The sequence below is a fragment of the Cydia fagiglandana genome, chromosome 23, assembly GCF_963556715.1.
Source record: "Cydia fagiglandana chromosome 23, ilCydFagi1.1, whole genome shotgun sequence".
NCBI lineage: Eukaryota > Metazoa > Arthropoda > Insecta > Lepidoptera > Tortricidae > Cydia > Cydia fagiglandana.
Genome location: NC_085954.1, coordinates 6,576,062 through 6,595,648, shown reverse-complemented (window position 1 = coordinate 6,595,648; position 19,587 = coordinate 6,576,062). Strand labels below are relative to the sequence as shown.

The 19,587-nt window shown below is 44.1% G+C and overlaps 1 protein-coding gene across 1 annotated transcript; it reads left to right on the top strand.

Moving 5' to 3' along the window:
• The first annotated feature begins 1,580 nt into the window (after positions 1-1,580).
• On the top strand, positions 1,581-19,027 carry LOC134675937 (lysophosphatidylserine lipase ABHD12-like). The gene is made up of 11 exons (XM_063534282.1): positions 1,581-1,721; positions 1,922-1,973; positions 3,621-3,739; positions 4,282-4,395; positions 6,188-6,328; positions 8,610-8,702; positions 10,312-10,446; positions 13,419-13,570; positions 15,173-15,340; positions 17,353-17,480; positions 18,836-19,027. Exons 2-11 carry the CDS (start codon positions 1,930-1,932, stop codon positions 18,867-18,869), a joined length of 1,128 nt encoding a protein of 375 aa, XP_063390352.1. The 5' UTR covers positions 1,581-1,721; positions 1,922-1,929; the 3' UTR covers positions 18,870-19,027.
• The last annotated feature ends 560 nt before the right edge of the window (positions 19,028-19,587 follow it).

Below are 19,587 nucleotides of genomic sequence, written 5' to 3'. Positions count from 1 at the left end.
GGAAATGTTTGGCCGGTCTGTAATTTTTTTGTTGTAAATACTAATGTCATTAAATTATTTACAAATAAAAATTGTCTAGCATTTCTATTCCTTGCTTAATATTTTACATTAGGTACACGTGTTAATATAGATACATTTTATTCTGGTCGATTTTGTTCTAACATAGTTGGGTTCGGTTGTATAATTTAACTGTATAAGAAGAAATACATGTAATAGTTATAAACAAAATAAAAACAATTATAAACTAAAATTAAAACTACATAAAGCTACAACTAAAATAACTACTAAACTAAAATAACCTATAAATAAAAAACTGGCTCCAGTTCAGTGCCTTGGGGCAGGGTGCCAAGAAGGCTGGCGGCATTGCCGCGCTGGACGGCAATACCAATGCGTTGCGCAAGGTATGAGCCAGCCCTCTTGTCACCCGTCGCCTCCACGAGGCGCTTCGCCAGCTCGGCGAATATGCCGTGGGCGCCAGAGCCCCACGGCCCTAGGGTTTCCACCCCAAACGGCTCAAACATGCAGCCAGAATCAATGGCTGCATATTTGCGCCGCTTGAGGTATTCAGCCGCGTTGGCGGCTGCACCAGCTCTGTTAGATGTTCCTGGAAGATGGGACTGCGCAAGGGTGTCCACGCATGTGGCATCCCAAACCAAAGGCCGTCCCATCTTCCAGGGAACGAGGGTCATGCCGTCCGGTCTTTTCCCGTCATCGCGGGCCAAACCAGACGGTTCCAGAACCGCCGGCACCCCAGCCGTGACTGTCATATATGTAACAATTATGAATCTGAGCGGCTACCGCGAAAACCGAAATTCGCAAATTGCGGGGATCTTTCTCTTTTACTCCAACGAAGACGTAATTAGAGTGACAGAGAAAAATCCCCGCAATTTGCGAACTTCGATTTTCGCGGTTATAGCCCTGATACGATCATTTACATTCTTCTGCTTTGATAAGTAATAGTTACTGATTTTTAAAAAGATTTTTTCAATTATATATTTCGTTTTTTTTAGCATTAGAAATAAGGTAAACAATCTTGACATGTCTTTTAAATGAAAAACACATTTTAAAAATAAGTTACGGCAAATATGTAACATTTATGAATCTAATACGATCACTTACATTCTTCTGCTTTCATTAGTAATAATTACTGATTTTTATAAAGCGTTTTTCAATTAAAAGACATTTCAAGATAGTTTACCTTCTTCCAAGTTCTTTCTAATGCTAAAATAAACGAACTATAAGACATGTCAAGATCGCTTACCTTCTTTCTAATGCTAAAAAAAACCACTAGAGTTAGACCGTAAAAACTCTGCACCTGCAGCGATTATGATAGCCCACGCAGTGCAAGTGTCATTTTAAACGTCAAAGTTCTATGAAATTATGACGTATAAATAACACTTACACTGCGCGGGCTATCAAATCCGCTGCAGACTTTTATTGGTGCGACTATATAAAGTTTAAAGTAAATATTTTTATTAGTAATTGTTTCGGTAAAGTAATTAACCGGTATTTGTGAGTTCACATGATGGGAACTCTATCTTTAACTGTCATGATGTCATCTGTCACTGTCATAATGCAATGCGTCAAAAGTTCGAAGGTTCTTCGATAAATTACATCGATTCGCTGCCGATTTTGCATTGCGCATTCAGTATTATTATAATAAATTAGATTCACAATTAAAACAGCTACGTTTTCTCATGAAAATCAGCAACCACTTCCATGTTAGTTTCACCGTACTTTGAGTGTGTAACTGTTTTATTTAAGTTTCTTTACGTTATTAGATTAACTTTAGATTTCTATTAGTTTTGCTGTTAATTATAACATTGCATGTCTGCAGCTTAATTATGCACCTCGTATGTTAAATAGCTTTCATTTCGGTCAAGTATTTGGTGTTATTTAATTCAGTATTATCGATTTTTAGTGCGTAACATGTTAGACGGAATTTTGATCTGCGTGTGTCTTTACACTGCCGCGTAAGTTTTTTTTTAATTATCTTTTTTAATAAACTAAGGTACTTTCTTAACAGCCATGGCGACAAGTGCGATTGCCGAATATACTAAATCGGTAAGTTATTTGCTACGCAAATGAGTGTTGTCTTGATTTGTCCTCTCACGAGATTAATTTTAACTACATATACGACAAGATGGGTGGAATAAAAGCATTGTTAACTTCATAAATAAATCTTGAATAATTAGGTTTTCAGTACTTATCAGATATATTAAAATGATTTTACAACATCATCATTAGAGTGCACTATAATAGTGCATTTAGATATTATTTACAGTGCAATGGCGTAATTGGCAATTCGCCCTTGTTCCTGTTTGTTGTTGTTGTTGTGTTGTACTTATTACATACATATGGTTAGATTATGATTCTATTGTCTATTCATACACATGATGAGGATAACAATTCTCTATCCACTAGCTGCCCACAGGCCTACAGAAAGGATTCAGTTTCCATTATTTTACTCCTAACACATATAAACAAATCTTTAGATTATTCAGCATAATACATAACTGGTAATGTAAAGGCCCCAGTACACAGTGGTCAAGGATGGGCCGTGACAAGCCATCACCATTTACAGGGGTCAATGGTATACAATGGCGCGTCCGCCTGGCTGGCCTGTGACTGGCTGTCATGTCAGTTGTCTATCGTGGTGCGCAATCAAGATGTTGTCAGTTTTTTTGACATTTCAAAGGAATCATATGGGAACCATGGCATAGCGTGGACTGTGGTGTTCACACAGTCGCCCATGGCAGTGGCTTGGCATGGCCCATCGTTAGCCACTGTGTACTTGGCACTTAACACAGTTATCCCTTTGCACCATTTTCTATTTTTAACTAGATATTGACATTTGGCATTCTATCTACCATACATGGATGTCTTTGTGTGTTACAACTAAAAAACTTTTAGTCATCGTAGCATTATTAATAAAAAAAATAACAGAAACCTTTTATCTTTTGTATGACCGAGCAGCAAAACTTGCAATAACCGACGGTATTCCATATCATTGTCTACCAGTACACAGCGAAGTACTAGGTAAAGTTAGGATTAGTTGCAGGCAGATGTGGAGGGAATACTTTGATAAGCGGTCTCTCACTAAAGGAATCTGGTACCGAACAGTTCAATGTCAGCCCCCTCAGGTCCCGTGGTTTGATAAAAAGCTAAGCAGGAAACAGGTAGTATCACTCCTCAGACTTCGTTCCGGGCACATTCCATCAAACAAATTCAAGCACCTGATGAAACTAGCGGCTTCACCAAATTGCCAAGAGTGCGATAAAATAGAAGATGTTCACCATGTGTTGATGGAATGTGTCCGTAATGAGGCGCTGAGGAGTGACATGACATTTATAAAATCCACCAACATAGGTAGTTGCAACATCGTCCTGGCATCGCCACTATCAGACGAGGCCAGGTTGATGTGCAAACTATATTTAAATGTGATGTAGTGGTGTAGGTAATACTTCACTACTACATCATTATTATTATTAGATCTCATTACGGGGGTGACATTGTCACTGCGTGACAAAACCCCTTAAAAAAAAAAAAAGATTAAAAAAAAAAAAAAAATCTTTTGTACGATACCAATGTCTACCCCCTGAACATTGTCTTTGGTGCAGGTTGCTTCTGCTTGGAAGCGCGCTGACTGCGGGGCTACTGGTGGTCCATGTGGCCGTGGTGCCACTCGTCTTTCGCTACTCCAAGACCTTCCGCCGGAGCCTCATCTTTGCCAACTTTGGTGTGTATCTGCAATAGTTTAGTTATATACTATATAAGATAAACGATCTTGACGAGTCTTAATTTAAAAGCGTTTTCCAATTAAGACTCGTCAAGATCGCTTATCTTCTTTCTAATGCTAAAAAAACGCAACAAAGAAAAACACTATTACAAGCTTTTATTTATTTTCACTATTTTTCACCTGTCCTGTTGCCTGTAGTTAAATCTAGCAAGTTAAATTTGATCTACTTCCCGGTTTCCAGCTGAGATTTTGCATGCATGTATAAATCGGATGACAATGCAATATTATGGTACCATCGAGCTGATCTGATGATGGAGACAGGAGGTGGCCATAGGAACTCTGTGATGAAACATTCATGTAACATTGGTGTTATCAATAAATATTTGTATTTGTTGAAACAACACAACCTAATTGTGTTAGGGATTTTTAGAATTGTCTCGATGAATATCAGTTGTCTGTCGTAAGAAAAGTACAGCCAGCGATAAAAGCTTGTACCAAAAATGAAATTTTTGCCAAAAACTTATTTATAGTTTGAATTACAGTGCAGTGGCCTCTGCACATAGACCACGAAGACCCGGCGTCGAGCGGCATAGAGGGGGCACGGAACCTCAGCATCGAATACCAGTCGAAAGTCGACAACTGCCCCATTAAGATTGGTAAGCACCATGATGGTATAAATAATTTTTTAGGGTTCCGTACCTCAAAAGGAAAAAAACGGAACCCTTATAGGATCACTCGTGCGTCTGTCTTTCTGTCCGTCTGTCACAGCCTATTTTCTCGGAAACTACTGGACAAATAAAGTTGAAATTTGGTTCACAAATGTAAATTAGTGACCCAAAGATGGACATATATTCTATATAATTTTAAAATACATAGGTTCGAAGTTATTTAAGAAAATAGCCAAAAAATGACCATTCCCCCCCCCCCTTTATCTCCGAAACTACTGGGTCTAAAATTTTGAAAAAAATACTCAAAATAGTTCTTTACCGGATTTATAGATGACAGGAAAACCTATTAAAAATGTGCAGTCAAGCGTGAGTCGGACTTATGTACGGAACCCTAGAAACGCGAGTCCTACTCGCACTTGGCCGGTTTTTTATAACCCTTAGCACAGAATAAATAATAGTATTAGTTACAGAAGGTTCACTCTCTAACGAAACGCGTCTATTACGACAGATATGACCGCTAGGTGGCGCAAGCGCGATCGGACGTCCGTTCCGTAGCGGTGCATGTGCGGTATAGTGGTGTGTCTAGCACCAAAATTGATGTGGGCCGCATGTACTTGTAGCGACGCCACGAAATCACGGAGTGAGCCATGCCTGCCCTTAGCTAAAGTTTGTGGGGTCATACTAAGCAACCTCTGGGACCAACCCCGAATATCAAAAAAATATAAGTTAAAATCCTATATTGTACACCCTAGCAGGGTATCATGTACCTACTTGCCAAATGTGAGACCAAATGTACAATGAACATGATTACAATGGAATAAATGATATGATATGATATGATATGATATAATCTCCTCGTAAAATATGGCTGATGTTTTTGTATCGACGATATAGAGACTTCGAAGTTGCGTCGTGAAATAAAGTTAAATTTCCGTTGTTTAAGCGTCCAGGCCCCTGTTTCACCAACGTGACAGGTGCGACGAATTGTAAAATCACTGTTGCTGACGTCACAGGCTTCCATGGGCTACGGTTACCGCTTACCATCGGGCGGGCCGGATTCCTGTTTGCCACCATCATTGTATTATTAAAAAAAACTTTATGATATCGGCCAGGCCCCAATTTCACATCGGTGACAGGTGCGACGAATTGTAAAATCACTGTTGCTGACGTCACAGGCATCCATGGGCTACGATTACCACTTACCATCGGGCGGGCCGTATTCCTGTTTGCCACCATCATTCTATTATTTACAATTGTCAGTGACATATGTCGATACAATTGTCAGTGACATATGTCGAGCAACAATTGTCAGGCGACAGGTGACATTACAATTTTATAAAATATTTTCTATAGAAATACTTAAAACATGACAGGCATTTTGCTACAATTGTATGTATTACAATTATGTTGTGAAACAAGAATTATTTTTTCTAGTCGACATGTTTGTAGAATTGTCGGTAAATCTTGACAGGAAATGTCGAAATTTCGTGACAATTGTAGAGTTTCTTGTGACAATTGTCATAAACTTAGCAAGAGAAATATCTGTTTTTTTCCGATATAATAAAGTTTTTTTTAATAATACAATGATGGTGGCAAACAGGAATACGGCCCGCCCGATTGTAAGCGGTAACTGTAGCCCATGGATGCCTGTGACGTCAGCAACAGTGATGTTTTACAATTGCCGCACCTGTCACCGTGGTGAAATTGGGGCCAATAAATTTTATTCTATTCTATTCTTCTTCTGTTCAAAACATTTTCATGATTATGTTTTTAATTTCAGGAATATGGCACATCCTCCCAAAGAGCGTTTACGAGCGCTTGCAGCAACACTTCTCCTCGGGTTGCGACAAGGAACAGCTCCATAAACTGCTGGATGAGGAACTGGCCAACTCCAAGACACCCATCATGCTCTACTGCCACGGTAAACTATATTACAGACCATAGTCTAATCTGTAGTGACTCAAAGAGAGCCTGAAGTACACTTCTCGGAGGTTTGCGACAAGGAACAGCTCCATAAACTGCTGGATGAGGAACTGGCCGACTCCAAGACACCCATCATGCTCTCCTGCCACGGTAAACTATATTACAGACCATAATCTAATCCTTAGTGACTCAAAGAGAGCCTGAAGTACACTTCTCCTCTGGCTGCGACAAGGAACAGCTCCATAAACTGCTGGACGAGGAGCTGGCCAACTCCAAGACACCCATCATGGTCTACTGCCACGGTAAACTATATTACAGACCATAGTCTAATCCGTAGTGACTCAAAGAGAGCTGAAGTACACTTCTCGGCGGGTTGCGACAAGGAACAGCTCCATAAACTGCTGGATGAGGAACTGGCCGACTCCAAGACACCCATCATCCTCTACTGCCACGGTAAACTATATTACAGACCATAGTCTAATCCGTAGTGACTCAAAGAGAGCTTGAAGTACACTTCTCGGAGGGTTGCGACAAGGAACAGCTCCATAAACTGCTGGATGAGGAACTGGCCAACTCCAAGACACCCATCGTGCTCTACTGCCATGGTAAACTATATTACAGACCATAGTCTAATCCGTAGTGACTCAAAGAGAGCTGAAGTACACTTCTCGGAGGGTTGCAACAAGGAACAGCTCCATAAACTGCTGGATGAGGAACTGGCCAACTCCAAGACGGCATGCTCTACTGCCACGGTAAACTATATTACAGACCATAGTCTAATCCGTAGTGACTCAAAGAGAGCTGAAGTACACTTCTCGGAGGGTTGCGACAAGGAACAGCTCCATAAACTGCTGGATGAGGAACTGGCCAACTCCAAGACACCCATCGTGCTCTACTGCCACGGTAAACTATATTACAGACCATAGTCTAATCCGTAGTGACTCAAAGAGAGCCCGAAGTACACTTCTCGGAGGGTTGCGACAAGGAACAGCTCCATAAACTGCTGGATGAGGAACTGGCCGACTCCAAGACACCCATCGTGCTCTACTGCCATGGCACAGAATAAGTAATAGTATTATCATACAGAACGGACACGCACCGCCCCGCCCCGACTCGGATTACCTCGCCCCGCGACTGAGTTCTGACGGACTCCTGACGTACGCTCAGTTCGGCTAGCGACGCCGCGACGCGATGACGCAACGTTCAAAATGCCGGTGTATTGTGCGATTTACGGGTAGTACGGATACCCTACTTATTGTAGAAATGAATAATAATATAGTTTTCCAAAGAGACGGAATATGTATCAGTAAATAAGGCTATACTTTTGCGTAAAAACAATAATATCATATGAATTAAAACCCGTTCGTTGAATTTGTGAATGTTAAGCCAACATTTAATATTTAAAGTACCTAAGGTAACTAAGACCTTCTACACAGATATTCCTTGTAAATGTTTTATTTTTAGTTTAACACTCTTTTCACAAAAAAGAACTTGTTGGTCGCGGGACATTCGCGTTTGATTTTTAATTTAATTTTAAGAATTTAAGAAATAATTATGTATGTTATATAAAATAATCAATAGGCATCAACAATAAGGTAGATTTAATAATGGCGTGTTGAAAGTCCAAGTACGTGCAGGACTATAAACTGACAAAGCCAATTCAACAATTGGAGCGAAATAAAACATAAACCTATATTTTGTTAAACATAAATCTATATTTTGTTTTTTTACGTATTTCGGTCGAATTATGCAACGCAGCGGGCCGCTCGTCGTGTCCTTCGGCCGGCCTCGGCAAACCTCGGCTTCGCCTTCCCCGCGCGCCGCACGAGTCAGCCCTAAGCCACTTACTCACACAATGACGCGTGTACAGACGTGCCGTGCACACATATAAACGCAAATGATTTTCGATGTATGGCGTGTCCGCCCTGTGGCCATGGTAAACTATATTACAGACCATAGTCTAATCCGTAGTGACTCAAAGAGAGCCTGAAGTACACTTCTCGGCGGGCTGCGACAAGGAACAGCTCCATAAACTGCTGGATGTGGAACTGGCCAACTCCAAGACACCCATCGTGCTCTACTGCCACGGTAAACTATATTACAGACATAATAAGATGATAGTTTAAACAGCGTCCATAAGAGTGGGGCACTTCCGATAGCTATTAAATAAGACCAATGCGAGATTTTTGTTTAATTTTTTTTAGCAATTGGTGAGTTTTGCACCTGACGATATAAAAATTTCACTTTAATTCATTCATTAGTTTTATTTTCTTTTTCAGGAAATTCAAATTCTCGAGCGGCATCGCACAGGATTCAGCTTTACAAGTTCTTTCAGAAAATGGAATTTCACACCATAGCCTTCGATTATAGAGGTATCTACATTGATATATATAAAGGCCATACGGACACCAAGAATGGTGCTAGTTCAGCGGTGTCAATCACGAATTCGAGCCAATCGTACGGTCTAACGCAACTAGTTGCGACTTGCGACCAATCACGTGCGTGATGCGAACTCATCAACCAATCGCATTGTGGCGTTACGGCTCGGCCACGACATCGAGCGACGGCGGGCGCGATAACCATAGCTTGGAACGTGACACAGCGATCGGACCTTTCGTTCCAACCCATGGTTATCGCTCCCGCCGTCGCAAGTCGCTCGATGTCGTGGCCGAGCCGGTAGACGTGTGCGTGACGCCACTGTACTGGCACTCTGACACCATTCTTAGTGCCCGTAAGGCCTGTCTTTACTAAGTACGAGTATATATGTCGGCGGCCGATCGTAAAATCAGGCAGATCGTAATGTTCCTGTGTAATGTTTTGACGATAGTCACATTAAACCAATCTATAGGTAAGATAGGTTCGTTAGGTCGCTTTAGATGCCCGAAGGGCAAACTGCCCAGAAATAGGAGCCCCGCGTAGCAAGTCAAAGATTTTCGCGTTTCACAATATGCCTAGGAATTTCACGATATGCCTGATCTTACGATCGGCCGCCGACATATATAAGTCAATAGGTAAAAACACTGCCAACATGGAATTACTTCCGTGAAAATCATTTGAATTAGTGCCATAATATCGGGAAATCATAAAACAAAATATCATACAGTCGACAACAGAAGTTGCTAAGCGGGCGAGGTGTTCAAAGTAACCTTGACAAGCTTTGATTCTCTTAACTATAACGTCGCGTCAAGATCATTTTGAACACTTCGCCCGCGTAGCAACTTCTGCTGCTGACTGTGCCACAATGATCAAAGTCACAAAAACTGGAATAGCCCAATATTTTGCCGAACGGAGCCGAGAACGCCCGTAAGGGTCAGTTTCGCCCCCTGCCAATACGTAGCGTAGCTCCCGATGTTCCGTTACCAGATATCGAATCGGAAAAAATAAAACCAAGCAAGTGCGAGTCGGACTCGCGCACGAAGGGTTCCGTACCATAAAGCAAAAAAAAACGGAAAAAATGCAAAAAGAAAACGGTCACCCATCCAAGTACTGACCACGCCCGACGTTGCTTAACTTTGGTCAAAAATCACGTTTGTTGTATGGGAGCCCCACTTAAATCTTTATTTTATTCTGTTTTTAGTATTTGTTGTTATAGCGGCAACAGAAATACATCATCTGTGAAAATTTCAACTGTCTAGCTATCACGGTTCGTGAGATACAGCCTGGTGACAGACGGACGGACGGACGGACGGACGGACGGACGGACAGCGAAGTGTTAGTAATAGGGTCCCGTTTTACCCTTTGGGTACGGAACCCTAAAACGAATCTACCTTTAAAATCTCAAGGTAAGTTTTGGGATGGCTAATGTCAAACACAAAAGCTGCCATTCGGATCAAAACTGAAATGGAACTTTATGTATATGCACGTAGGTCTGTGATGCTCTGTGGTCTGTGACGGGTTTATCGGTCTTTGGCGTTGGACCTACGGTGCGGATATATCGGTCATTGGCGTCCAAAAGGTTAATGTCTTTTTCTGTTTATTCAGGCTACGGCGACTCAACAAACATTCATCCCAGCGAGAACGGGGTGGTAGAGGACTCTCTCATGGTATACGAGTGGCTCCGGAACATCGTCGACAAGGGGGCCAGACCTAGCGTCTTCGTGTGGGGACATTCTTTAGGTTGGTATTCCACCTGGCCAATTTCTTGGTCCAACATGCATTGCAATATTTGCATCCGCGGAATATCCGCATTATTTTCAACATCCGCATCTGCATCTGCATAAAATCTATGCGGAGCATCCGCATGATGCGGATGTCGACCAAGTCCGTAACAGGAACGTATTAGCGGCGGCGCCGGCCGCGTAAGTGCTAGGTAATTTCGTCATTATATATAAAGAAATCGTCTAGATCCCCAAAAATTGCCCAAGTTACTGTTTATTAAATAAATCGCACCTATATTCTTGCTCAAATACTAAACGTTTCGTTTTTTGCATCCGTAACAACCCTGGTGCATTGCGTCTCACACTTGCCGTGCACTGCTACGTAACGGACGCCTGCTCGCGCTTGCGCTTGTATCTCGTGTAGTCTGTCGATTTGTAACTGGCCCCGAACCAGGCGTGTCTCACTCCGCGATTTCGTCGCTTTGCTACAGGTAGCAAAAAGTGCATCCGTTCGGCCCCAATTTTGGGGTTTGCCATAAGCCGCGCGTGGCGCTGTCGCCACCTAGCGAAGAAATTCAAAGGTGTATGTGAAGTCCCCAATCCGCATTGGGCTAGCGTGGGGACTATAGAGTGCGTTGCAATGCGCGGCCGGAAGCGGTCGTGCCGTAGTGCACTGCACGAATTTTAAAATTCGCGAACCGCGCGGCTATAGCCGCTGCCTACTTACCCGCTATGACTTCACCACAAGTCGTAGTCAACGAGTTGTTGGCATTTATTCAAAATGCCACCGTGACTTTGGATGAGACCAGCATCGTGCAGATCTGCAAGTCCAGCTTCCAGGAGGAGGACATATGTAGTGGCAAGGCGCTGCTCTACCAGACGCTCGGCAAAGCCGACGAAATGCCATCACGCCGAAGAGATGGAGGCGTGAAGAGTCTACGGGACATCATCTCGGTGTTCAAAGGGACCGATTCATCAAACATGCCCTCTTTCGTGGCGAAGGACCTACATCGGCTACCTGTCGTCTCGTTGGACCATGTTGACGTTTCCAGGCTGCTAAAGGATATCATTTTCCTGAAGGACAGTCTGGCTGAAATGCAGGCTAAGTTGGAGGTATCGAATAATACCATCAGTGAACTACGTTCTGAATTAGCGTTAATACGTAGTGCTAGTTCGGAATGTAGGTCAGATAACTCTAGCATAGCCGTGTGTCACGTTGCGCGGAATGCGTCCATCGGCGGTTTCGAGTCCGCGAATTTGGATGCGTCGGCGATTGCTGAGCAGGCGACCGCCGACCCGCGCCCCGCCGCCCGCCCGTCTACGTCACCGGAGACGCGCACGTCACGCGAGAGTACGTTGACCCCAAAACGTTCCTACGCTGCCACCGCCGCTAAGCCGCCTGCTGTGTCCAAGTCTAAGCAGCGGCCGAAGAAAGGGGTACAGAGCCTTCGTGAACCTGTTCACAAGGATCGGTCACAGCTGACTCTTAAAGAGTCGGGATGCGACAGAGATGGCTTCAAGAAGGTGGAGAGGAGAAAGAAGTCAGCTCGTCCGAATCAGTGCGGTACCGCACCGACTGGACCCAACCATTTGCTGCGTCCCGCAACACCGACGACGCTGCTGTATGTGTCCCGATTACACTACCTTACGAAGGTCGAGGAGATCGTGAAGTATGTACGAGTCAAGTCCGGATTCATCCTGAGGGTCGTGAAGTTGGAATCTCGACACAGTGTGAATTTTAATTCTTTTGTGCTGAGCGTTCCGACTGAACATCTAGCGACCTTCACCAAGGAGGAGTTTTGGCCGAAGGGTGTCAAGTTCCGGCGGTTCCGCGGCCGGCTCCCTGACACTGCGGGGTTGCGAACTGCATCGCAGCCGTAATTGTGTTTTTAGTTTTAAGATATATTTTGTATTAATATGTATGCTAGTTTTAAGGTATTTATCTATGGGCCAATAGTTGCCTGAAAATAAATGTTTTCATTCATTTTTTCATTCATATAGCCCAATCCCTCTCGCGCATGAAAGGAGGCCTGTGCTCAGCAGTGGGACGTATATAGGCTGAAATGATGATGATGATGATTTTTACTGGTAGAGGCACGTGCGGTTTTACTTAACAATAGACAAAGGATTAGCGGCTTGGGGCCAGTTACAAATCGACAGACTATAACAGACGCGTTTTGTAAGAGAGTGAACCTTCTGTACCTAGTACTATTATTTATTTTGTGCCTTCGTTCAGGATTCAATGTACGCCCCCGCCGTAAATATGTCATTTTGGTCCCTTGTGACACAATCTACTGTAGGTTATTTGACTGTATTTAAAATAAATTATTTTACACCATGCATGAAATAAAGCACCAGAAGATTAATAGAGAAACGTAGACAGCAGTTATTTTTAGACACAATTTCTATTTTAAAGCCCGTATAAAACTATAAAGAGTATGTAATTTGATTGTGACGCCACATGCTAGTGTTTCATAAAGATTCCATAGTAGCAAAATCGTTTTATGTGTTCTAAAAATGAAACTGATTTGACTAGTAGTAAGGTAGAAGTACTAGTGATCGACGCTGCACTAGTATTTGACATGGGAACTTTATGTCAAAGTGACAAGAATTAAATTTGAATACAGAAAAATCTTCGCCGGTCAAATTTAACCTATATTACTTTGACATAAAGTGCCCATGTCGAATACCATAGTTCGTTTTTTTTAGCATTAGAAAGAACTTGCAATAAGATAAGCGATCTTGGCACGTCTTTTAATTGAAAAACGCTTTTTAAAAATCAAAAACTATTACTTATGAAAGCAGAAGAATATAAATGATCGTATTAGATTCATAATTGTAACATATTTGCCGTAACTTATTTTTAAAATGTGTTTTTCAATTAAAAGACACATCAAGATTGTTTACCTTTTTTCTAATGCTAAAAAAAACGAGGTATAGTGCAGCGTCTAGCACTAGTACTTCTACCTTTACCGTATTAAACATTACCAGGCACGGGAATATCGTCGCACCTGCTCGGCAACCTGTCCGAGTTGTCGACAGTTCTGCTGGAGCGGCCCGCGCTGCCGCTGCCCAACGGTCTCATACTTGAAGCACCTTTCAACAACTTGGCCGACGAAGTGGCGCACCATCCCTTGTCCAAGGTAAGGTGGACTGTACCGAGTTGGAGGCTGTAAACACCAATACATAGGCACAGGAATATTGTCGCACCTGCTCGGCAACCTGTCCGAGTTGTCGACAGTTCTGCTGGAGCGGCCCGCGCTGCCGCTGCCCAACGGTCTCATACTTGAAGCACCTTTCAACAACTTGGCCGACGAAGTGGCGCACCATCCCTTGTCCAAGGTAAGGTGGACTGTACCAAGTTGGAGGCTGTAAACACCAATACACAGGCATAGGAATATCGTCGCACCTGCTCGGCAACCTGTCCGAGTTGTCGACAGTTCTGCTGGAGCGGCCCGCGCTGCCGCTGCCCAACGGTCTCATACTTGAAGCACCTTTCAACAACTTGGCCGACGAAGTGGCGCACCATCCTTTGTCCAAGGTAAGGTGGACTGTACCGAGTTGGAGGCTGTAAACACCAATACACAGGCACAGGAATATCGTCGCACCTGCTCGGCAACCTGTCCGAGTTGTCGACAGTTCTGCTGGAGCGGCCCGCGCTGCCGCTGCCCAACGGTCTCATACTTGAAGCACCTTTCAACAACTTGGCCGACGAAGTGGCGCACCATCCTTTGTCCAAGGTAAGGTGGACTGTACCGAGTTGGAGGCTGTAAACACCAATACATAGGCACAGGAATATCGTCGCACCTGCTCGGCAACCTGTCCGAGTTGTCGACAGTCCTGCTGGAGCGGCCCGCGCTGCCGCTGCCCAACGGTCTCATACTTGAAGCACCTTTCAACAACTTGGCCGACGAAGTGGCGCACCATCCTTTGTCCAAGGTAAGGTGGACTGTACCGAGTTGGAGGCTGTAAACACCAATACACAGGCACAGGAATATCGTCGCACCTGCTCGGCAACCTGTCCGAGTTGTCGACAGTTCTGCTGGAGCGGCCCGCGCTGCCGCTGCCCAACGGTCTCATACTTGAAGCACCTTTCAACAACTTGGCCGACGAAGTGGCGCACCATCCCTTGTCCAAGGTAAGGTGGACTGTACCGAGTTGGAGGCTGTAAACACCAATACACAGGCACAGGAATATCGTCGCACCTGCTCGACAACCTGTCCGAGTTGTCGACAGTTACCATAAAATAATACTGAGGTGTCAATCGATTCTTTTCTATTACGCTGGTATCATAATAACATTATATGACATTATACATACTGTCCAATTTAGAAGAAAAAGCTGTTTTTTGTAAACATCATCTTCCTCGCGTTGTCCCGGCATTTTTGCCACGGCTCATGGGAGCCTGGGGTCCGCTTGGCAACTAATCCCAAGAATTGGCGTAGGCACTAGTCTTTACGAAAGCGACTGCCATCTGACCTTCCAACCCAGAGGGTAAACTAGGCCTTATTGGGATTAGTCCGGTTTCCTCACGATGTTTTCCTTCCCCGCAAAGCGACTGGTATATATCAAATGAGATTTCGTACATAAATTCCGAAAAACTCATTGGTACGAGCCTGGGTTCGAACCCGCGGCCTCCAGATTGAAAGTCGCACGCTCTTACCGCTACGCCACCAGCGCTTTTTTAAACAAAGAAATGGAAAAAGTTGTAATAAGTTTTTCAAATTTTACTTGTTTCTTTTCAGCTAGTAACGTGGCTGCCCTACTACAAGGAAACGTTCGTATCGCAGTTCGTGTCTCGGCCCGAGCACTGTTTCCGCTCGGACGAGCATCTCGCTCGCACACGCTCCCTTCCCGTTCTAATACTGCATGCGAGGGATGACGTCATAGTGCCACATGTTGTTGGGGCTAAGGTGGGATAGATATACGGTCAGACAGAGACAGCACTGCTTCCGCTCGGACGAGCATCTCGCTCGCACGCGTTCCCTTCCCGTTCTAATACTGCATGCGAGGGATGACGTCATAGTGCCACATGTTGTTGGGGCTAAGGTGAGACAGATATACGGACAGACAGAGACAGCACTGTTCCCGCTCGGACGAGCATCTCGCTCGCACACGTAGCCTTCCCGTTCTAATACTGCATGCGAGGGATGACGTCATAGTGCCACATGTTGTTGGGGCTAAGGTGAGATAGATATACGGACAGAGACAGCACTGCTTCCGCTCGGACGAGCATCTCGCTCGCACACGTAGCCTTCCCGTTCTAATACTGCATGCGAGGGATGACGTCATAGTGCCACATGTTGTTGGGGCTAAGGTGAGATAGATATACGGACAGAGACAGCACTGTTTCCGCTCGGACGAGCATCTCGCTCGCACTCGTAGCCTTCCCGTTCTAATACTGCATGCGAGGGATGACGTCATAGTGCCACATGTTGTTGGGGCTAAGGTGAGATAGATATACGGTCAGACAGAGACAGCACTGTTTCCGCTCGGACGAGCATCTCGCTCACACGCGTAGCCTTCCCGTTCTAATACTGCATGCGAGGGATGACGTCATAGTGCCACATGTTGTTGGGGCTAAGGTGAGACAGATATACGGTCAGACAGAGACAGCACTGTTTCCGCTCGGACGAGCATCTCGCTCGCACACGTAGCCTTCCCGTTCTAATACTGCATGCGAGGGATGACGTCATAGTGCCACATGTTGTTGGGGCTAAGGTGAGATAGATATACGGTCAGACAGAGACAGCACTGTTTCCGCTCGGACGAGCATCTCGCTCACACGCGTAGCCTTCCCGTTCTAATACTGCATGCGAGGGATGACGTCATAGTGCCACATGTTGTTGGGGCTAAGGTGAGACAGATATACGGTCAGACAGAGACAGCACTGTTTCCGCTCGGACGAGCATCTCGCTCGCACACGTAGCCTTCCCGTTCTAATACTGCATGCGAGGGATGACGTCATAGTGCCACATGTTGTTGGGGCTAAGGTGAGACAGATATACGGTCAGACAGAGACGGCACTGTTTCCGCTCGGACGAGCATCTCGCTCGCACACGCTCCCTTCCCGTTCTAATACTGCATGCGAGGGATGACGTCATAGTGCCACATGTTGTTGGGGCTAAGGTGAGACAGATATACGGTCAGACAGAGACGGCACTGTTTCCGCTCGGACGAGCATCTCGCTCGCACACGTAGCCTTCCCGTTCTAATACTGCATGCGAGGGATGACGTCATAGTGCCACATGTTGTTGGGGCTAAGGTGAGATAGATATACGGTCAGACAGAGACGGCACTGTTTCCGCTCGGACGAGCATCTCGCTCGCACACGTAGCCTTCCCGTTCTAATACTGCATGCGAGGGATGACGTCATAGTGATCGTCGGGGATCTCTGAAACGGCTCTAACGATTTCGATGAAATTTGCTTTATGTGTCGAATCGATCTAGCTCGATTTAATCGTCTTAGCTCTGCGAAAACGCGCATTTTTGAGTTTTCATATGGTTTCTGAGCAAAGCTCGGTCTCCCAGATATTGTGTACAAAACGCGAGATTTTAAAGAGTTAAACATTTAGGCCCACTTATTCCATTCCACTAACCCGGGGTTAACCAGTTAAACTTGTAGTTACCATGGTCACAGAATAAATAATAGTACTAGGTACAGAAGACTCACTCTCTAACAAAACGCGTCTGTTACGATCAGGACAGATATGGCCGCTAGGTGGCGAGAGCGGTTTATGGCTAGCCACCAAAATTGGTGTGGAACGGATGTACTTTTAGCTACCTGTAGCAAAGCGACGATATCGCGGAGTGAGCCACGCCTGCCATGGTTATCAGTACAACTTGACACTGATTTAACGGTTTAACCGCTTAACTCCGGGTTAGTGGGATGGTGCTAGTGAGCCTTAGTAAGTTTTTTTTCCAGCTGTACGAATCAATCCGGCAGTCGCGCGCCGAGAACGACGCACCAGTCATTCTGCATTCGTACGATAAGAGCGAGAATCTCGGACACAAGTGGATCTGCAACGCTAAGGACCTGCCCGAGGTCGTGGGGTAAGACATCTCTACCCTGTTTGACGATTTATGACCCCCCCCCCCTTAAAATCATCCAAAAATCATGCTTCGAATGACCCAGTTTCCTCCTACGTCATGCTACCATCATCCGGTGTCCACTCCCCCCCCCCCCCCCCAATTTGAAATGACTTAATTTATGAATAGCCCCTAAGGCCCAGTCATACAAATGAAAAATGCAAAATTTGTCACAGAAATTTGAACCTACAGTGTAGGAAATAGAGTTGATTTTGCGTTGTTGAAACACTGAACGAAACAAAGCAAAAGCAACTCTGTTCCAATCGAATATGATTTAAAAATTATTGAACTGAATAAGTACTATCCTCTAGCCGCCCAGAGACCTATAAAAAGGTCTCCTGTTCCATTCTAATTTGAACTTTGTGTTGACAAAATAAAATTTCATTTTGCTTGGCAAGGTTTGACGTATGGGCGGCTAGAGCCTATAGGTAGGACCTTGGGCCTTAGGAGGCTATGGATGGTATTATATCTGTCCAATATCTTGGTCCAATGTGTATTGCGTCTCACGTTTTGTTTAATGAGAGAGTGAGACGCATACAATGTGCATTGCGGACAAAGAAATGGGACAGGAATACCACCCTATTCTAGTGACTCCACCATTAAAAGAAATTAAAACCAAAATATTACGGTGTCGTCTTGGGTCGTCCCATTCGTTTTTCGTCAAGTTCTTAAATTAGTCCTATTCTGCTTTCGTCACTCATTCTACACTCGTCACAATAGTCGGTGGCTTTCAATGTAGAATGACGAAAGCAGAATAGGACTAATTTAAGAACTTGACGAAAAACGAATGGGACGACCCAAGACGATACCAATATTACTTTGCTAATCCGCGAAAAGATAACGTGCTAGTCATCAGTGCTAACCCGTTATACTTACTTGCGTATTTTTTACATGCAATGAATGTTGTGTAAAACAAGACCGAAGTAATCCCATAAGTCTCCTCCGAGACCACGGGGACAACGCCGTCCTCGAAACGTCGGAGGTAAATCTTAAAACTTAAATACGCGATTAAGTCCCGTTGTGCAGTTAATAATCCCATAAGTGTTCCGTAAACAAAGTTTTGTACGGAACACTAAAAATACGCAAGTAAGTCCCGAATGAAATATTTGATTTTGTTTTAAGGCTCACTTGCACCATCCCACTAACCCGGGGTTAAGCGGTTTAAGCGTCAACCGAGTGTCAAATTGTACTGGTAACCATGGTAACTCCAGGTTTAACCGGTTAACCCCGGGTTAGTAGAATGGTGCAAGTAGGCCTAAGAGATCTAAGTTTGTTGAGCATAAAATTGTAAATTAATATTTGTAAATGTTTCTTTCCAGAAATTTCGTGGCAACTCATCGATCTTCGAAGTGAACACCTAATATTAATACAATAATTAATATTAATATATCTTTACGGTCACAAATGTCACTGAGCGGGTATTTATTTATTTTAATTTATTTAATAATAAAATGTTAGCTTTTATAGTGCACCACATTAAGTCCTAGGGGCTATTAAATTATTATAAATTACGTCATCGATTTTTGACTACCCCCCTCCCTAAAATCATGCTTCGAATGACCTCGTTTCCTCCTACGTCACGCTACCATCATCCGTGGTCCAGACCCCCCCCCCCCCTAATTAGAAATGACGTAATTTATGAATAGCCTCCTAGCAGTAGGTATCATTTCTACAATGAGATTTTGTTTTTAGTATATCTTTTCTAATAATAATGTATACTTATTTGAGACGTCAACTTTGTTTTATTAATTCTAGTTTAATTTAATTAAATTAAAATAGGGATAGGGGAGGCGTCTCCGTTTGGTTATATCCTCTAAGATCTAAACATATACACCGAATTACTTGATCTGGGTGATATTTAATGGCTTTGCTTCAAAACTCAAGTGTCAAAACTGTCAAAACTAGCGCTAGCGACACTTATGGCTCCTCTACACGATGGGCCAACGCCGGCCATTCCAAGGGACGCATTTATGCGTTAGAGGGAGCAAGTGATATCGCTATCTCATTCTACCGCATGGCTGCGTCCCTTGGAGTGGCCGGCGCTGGCCCATCGTGTAGAGGAGCCATTACA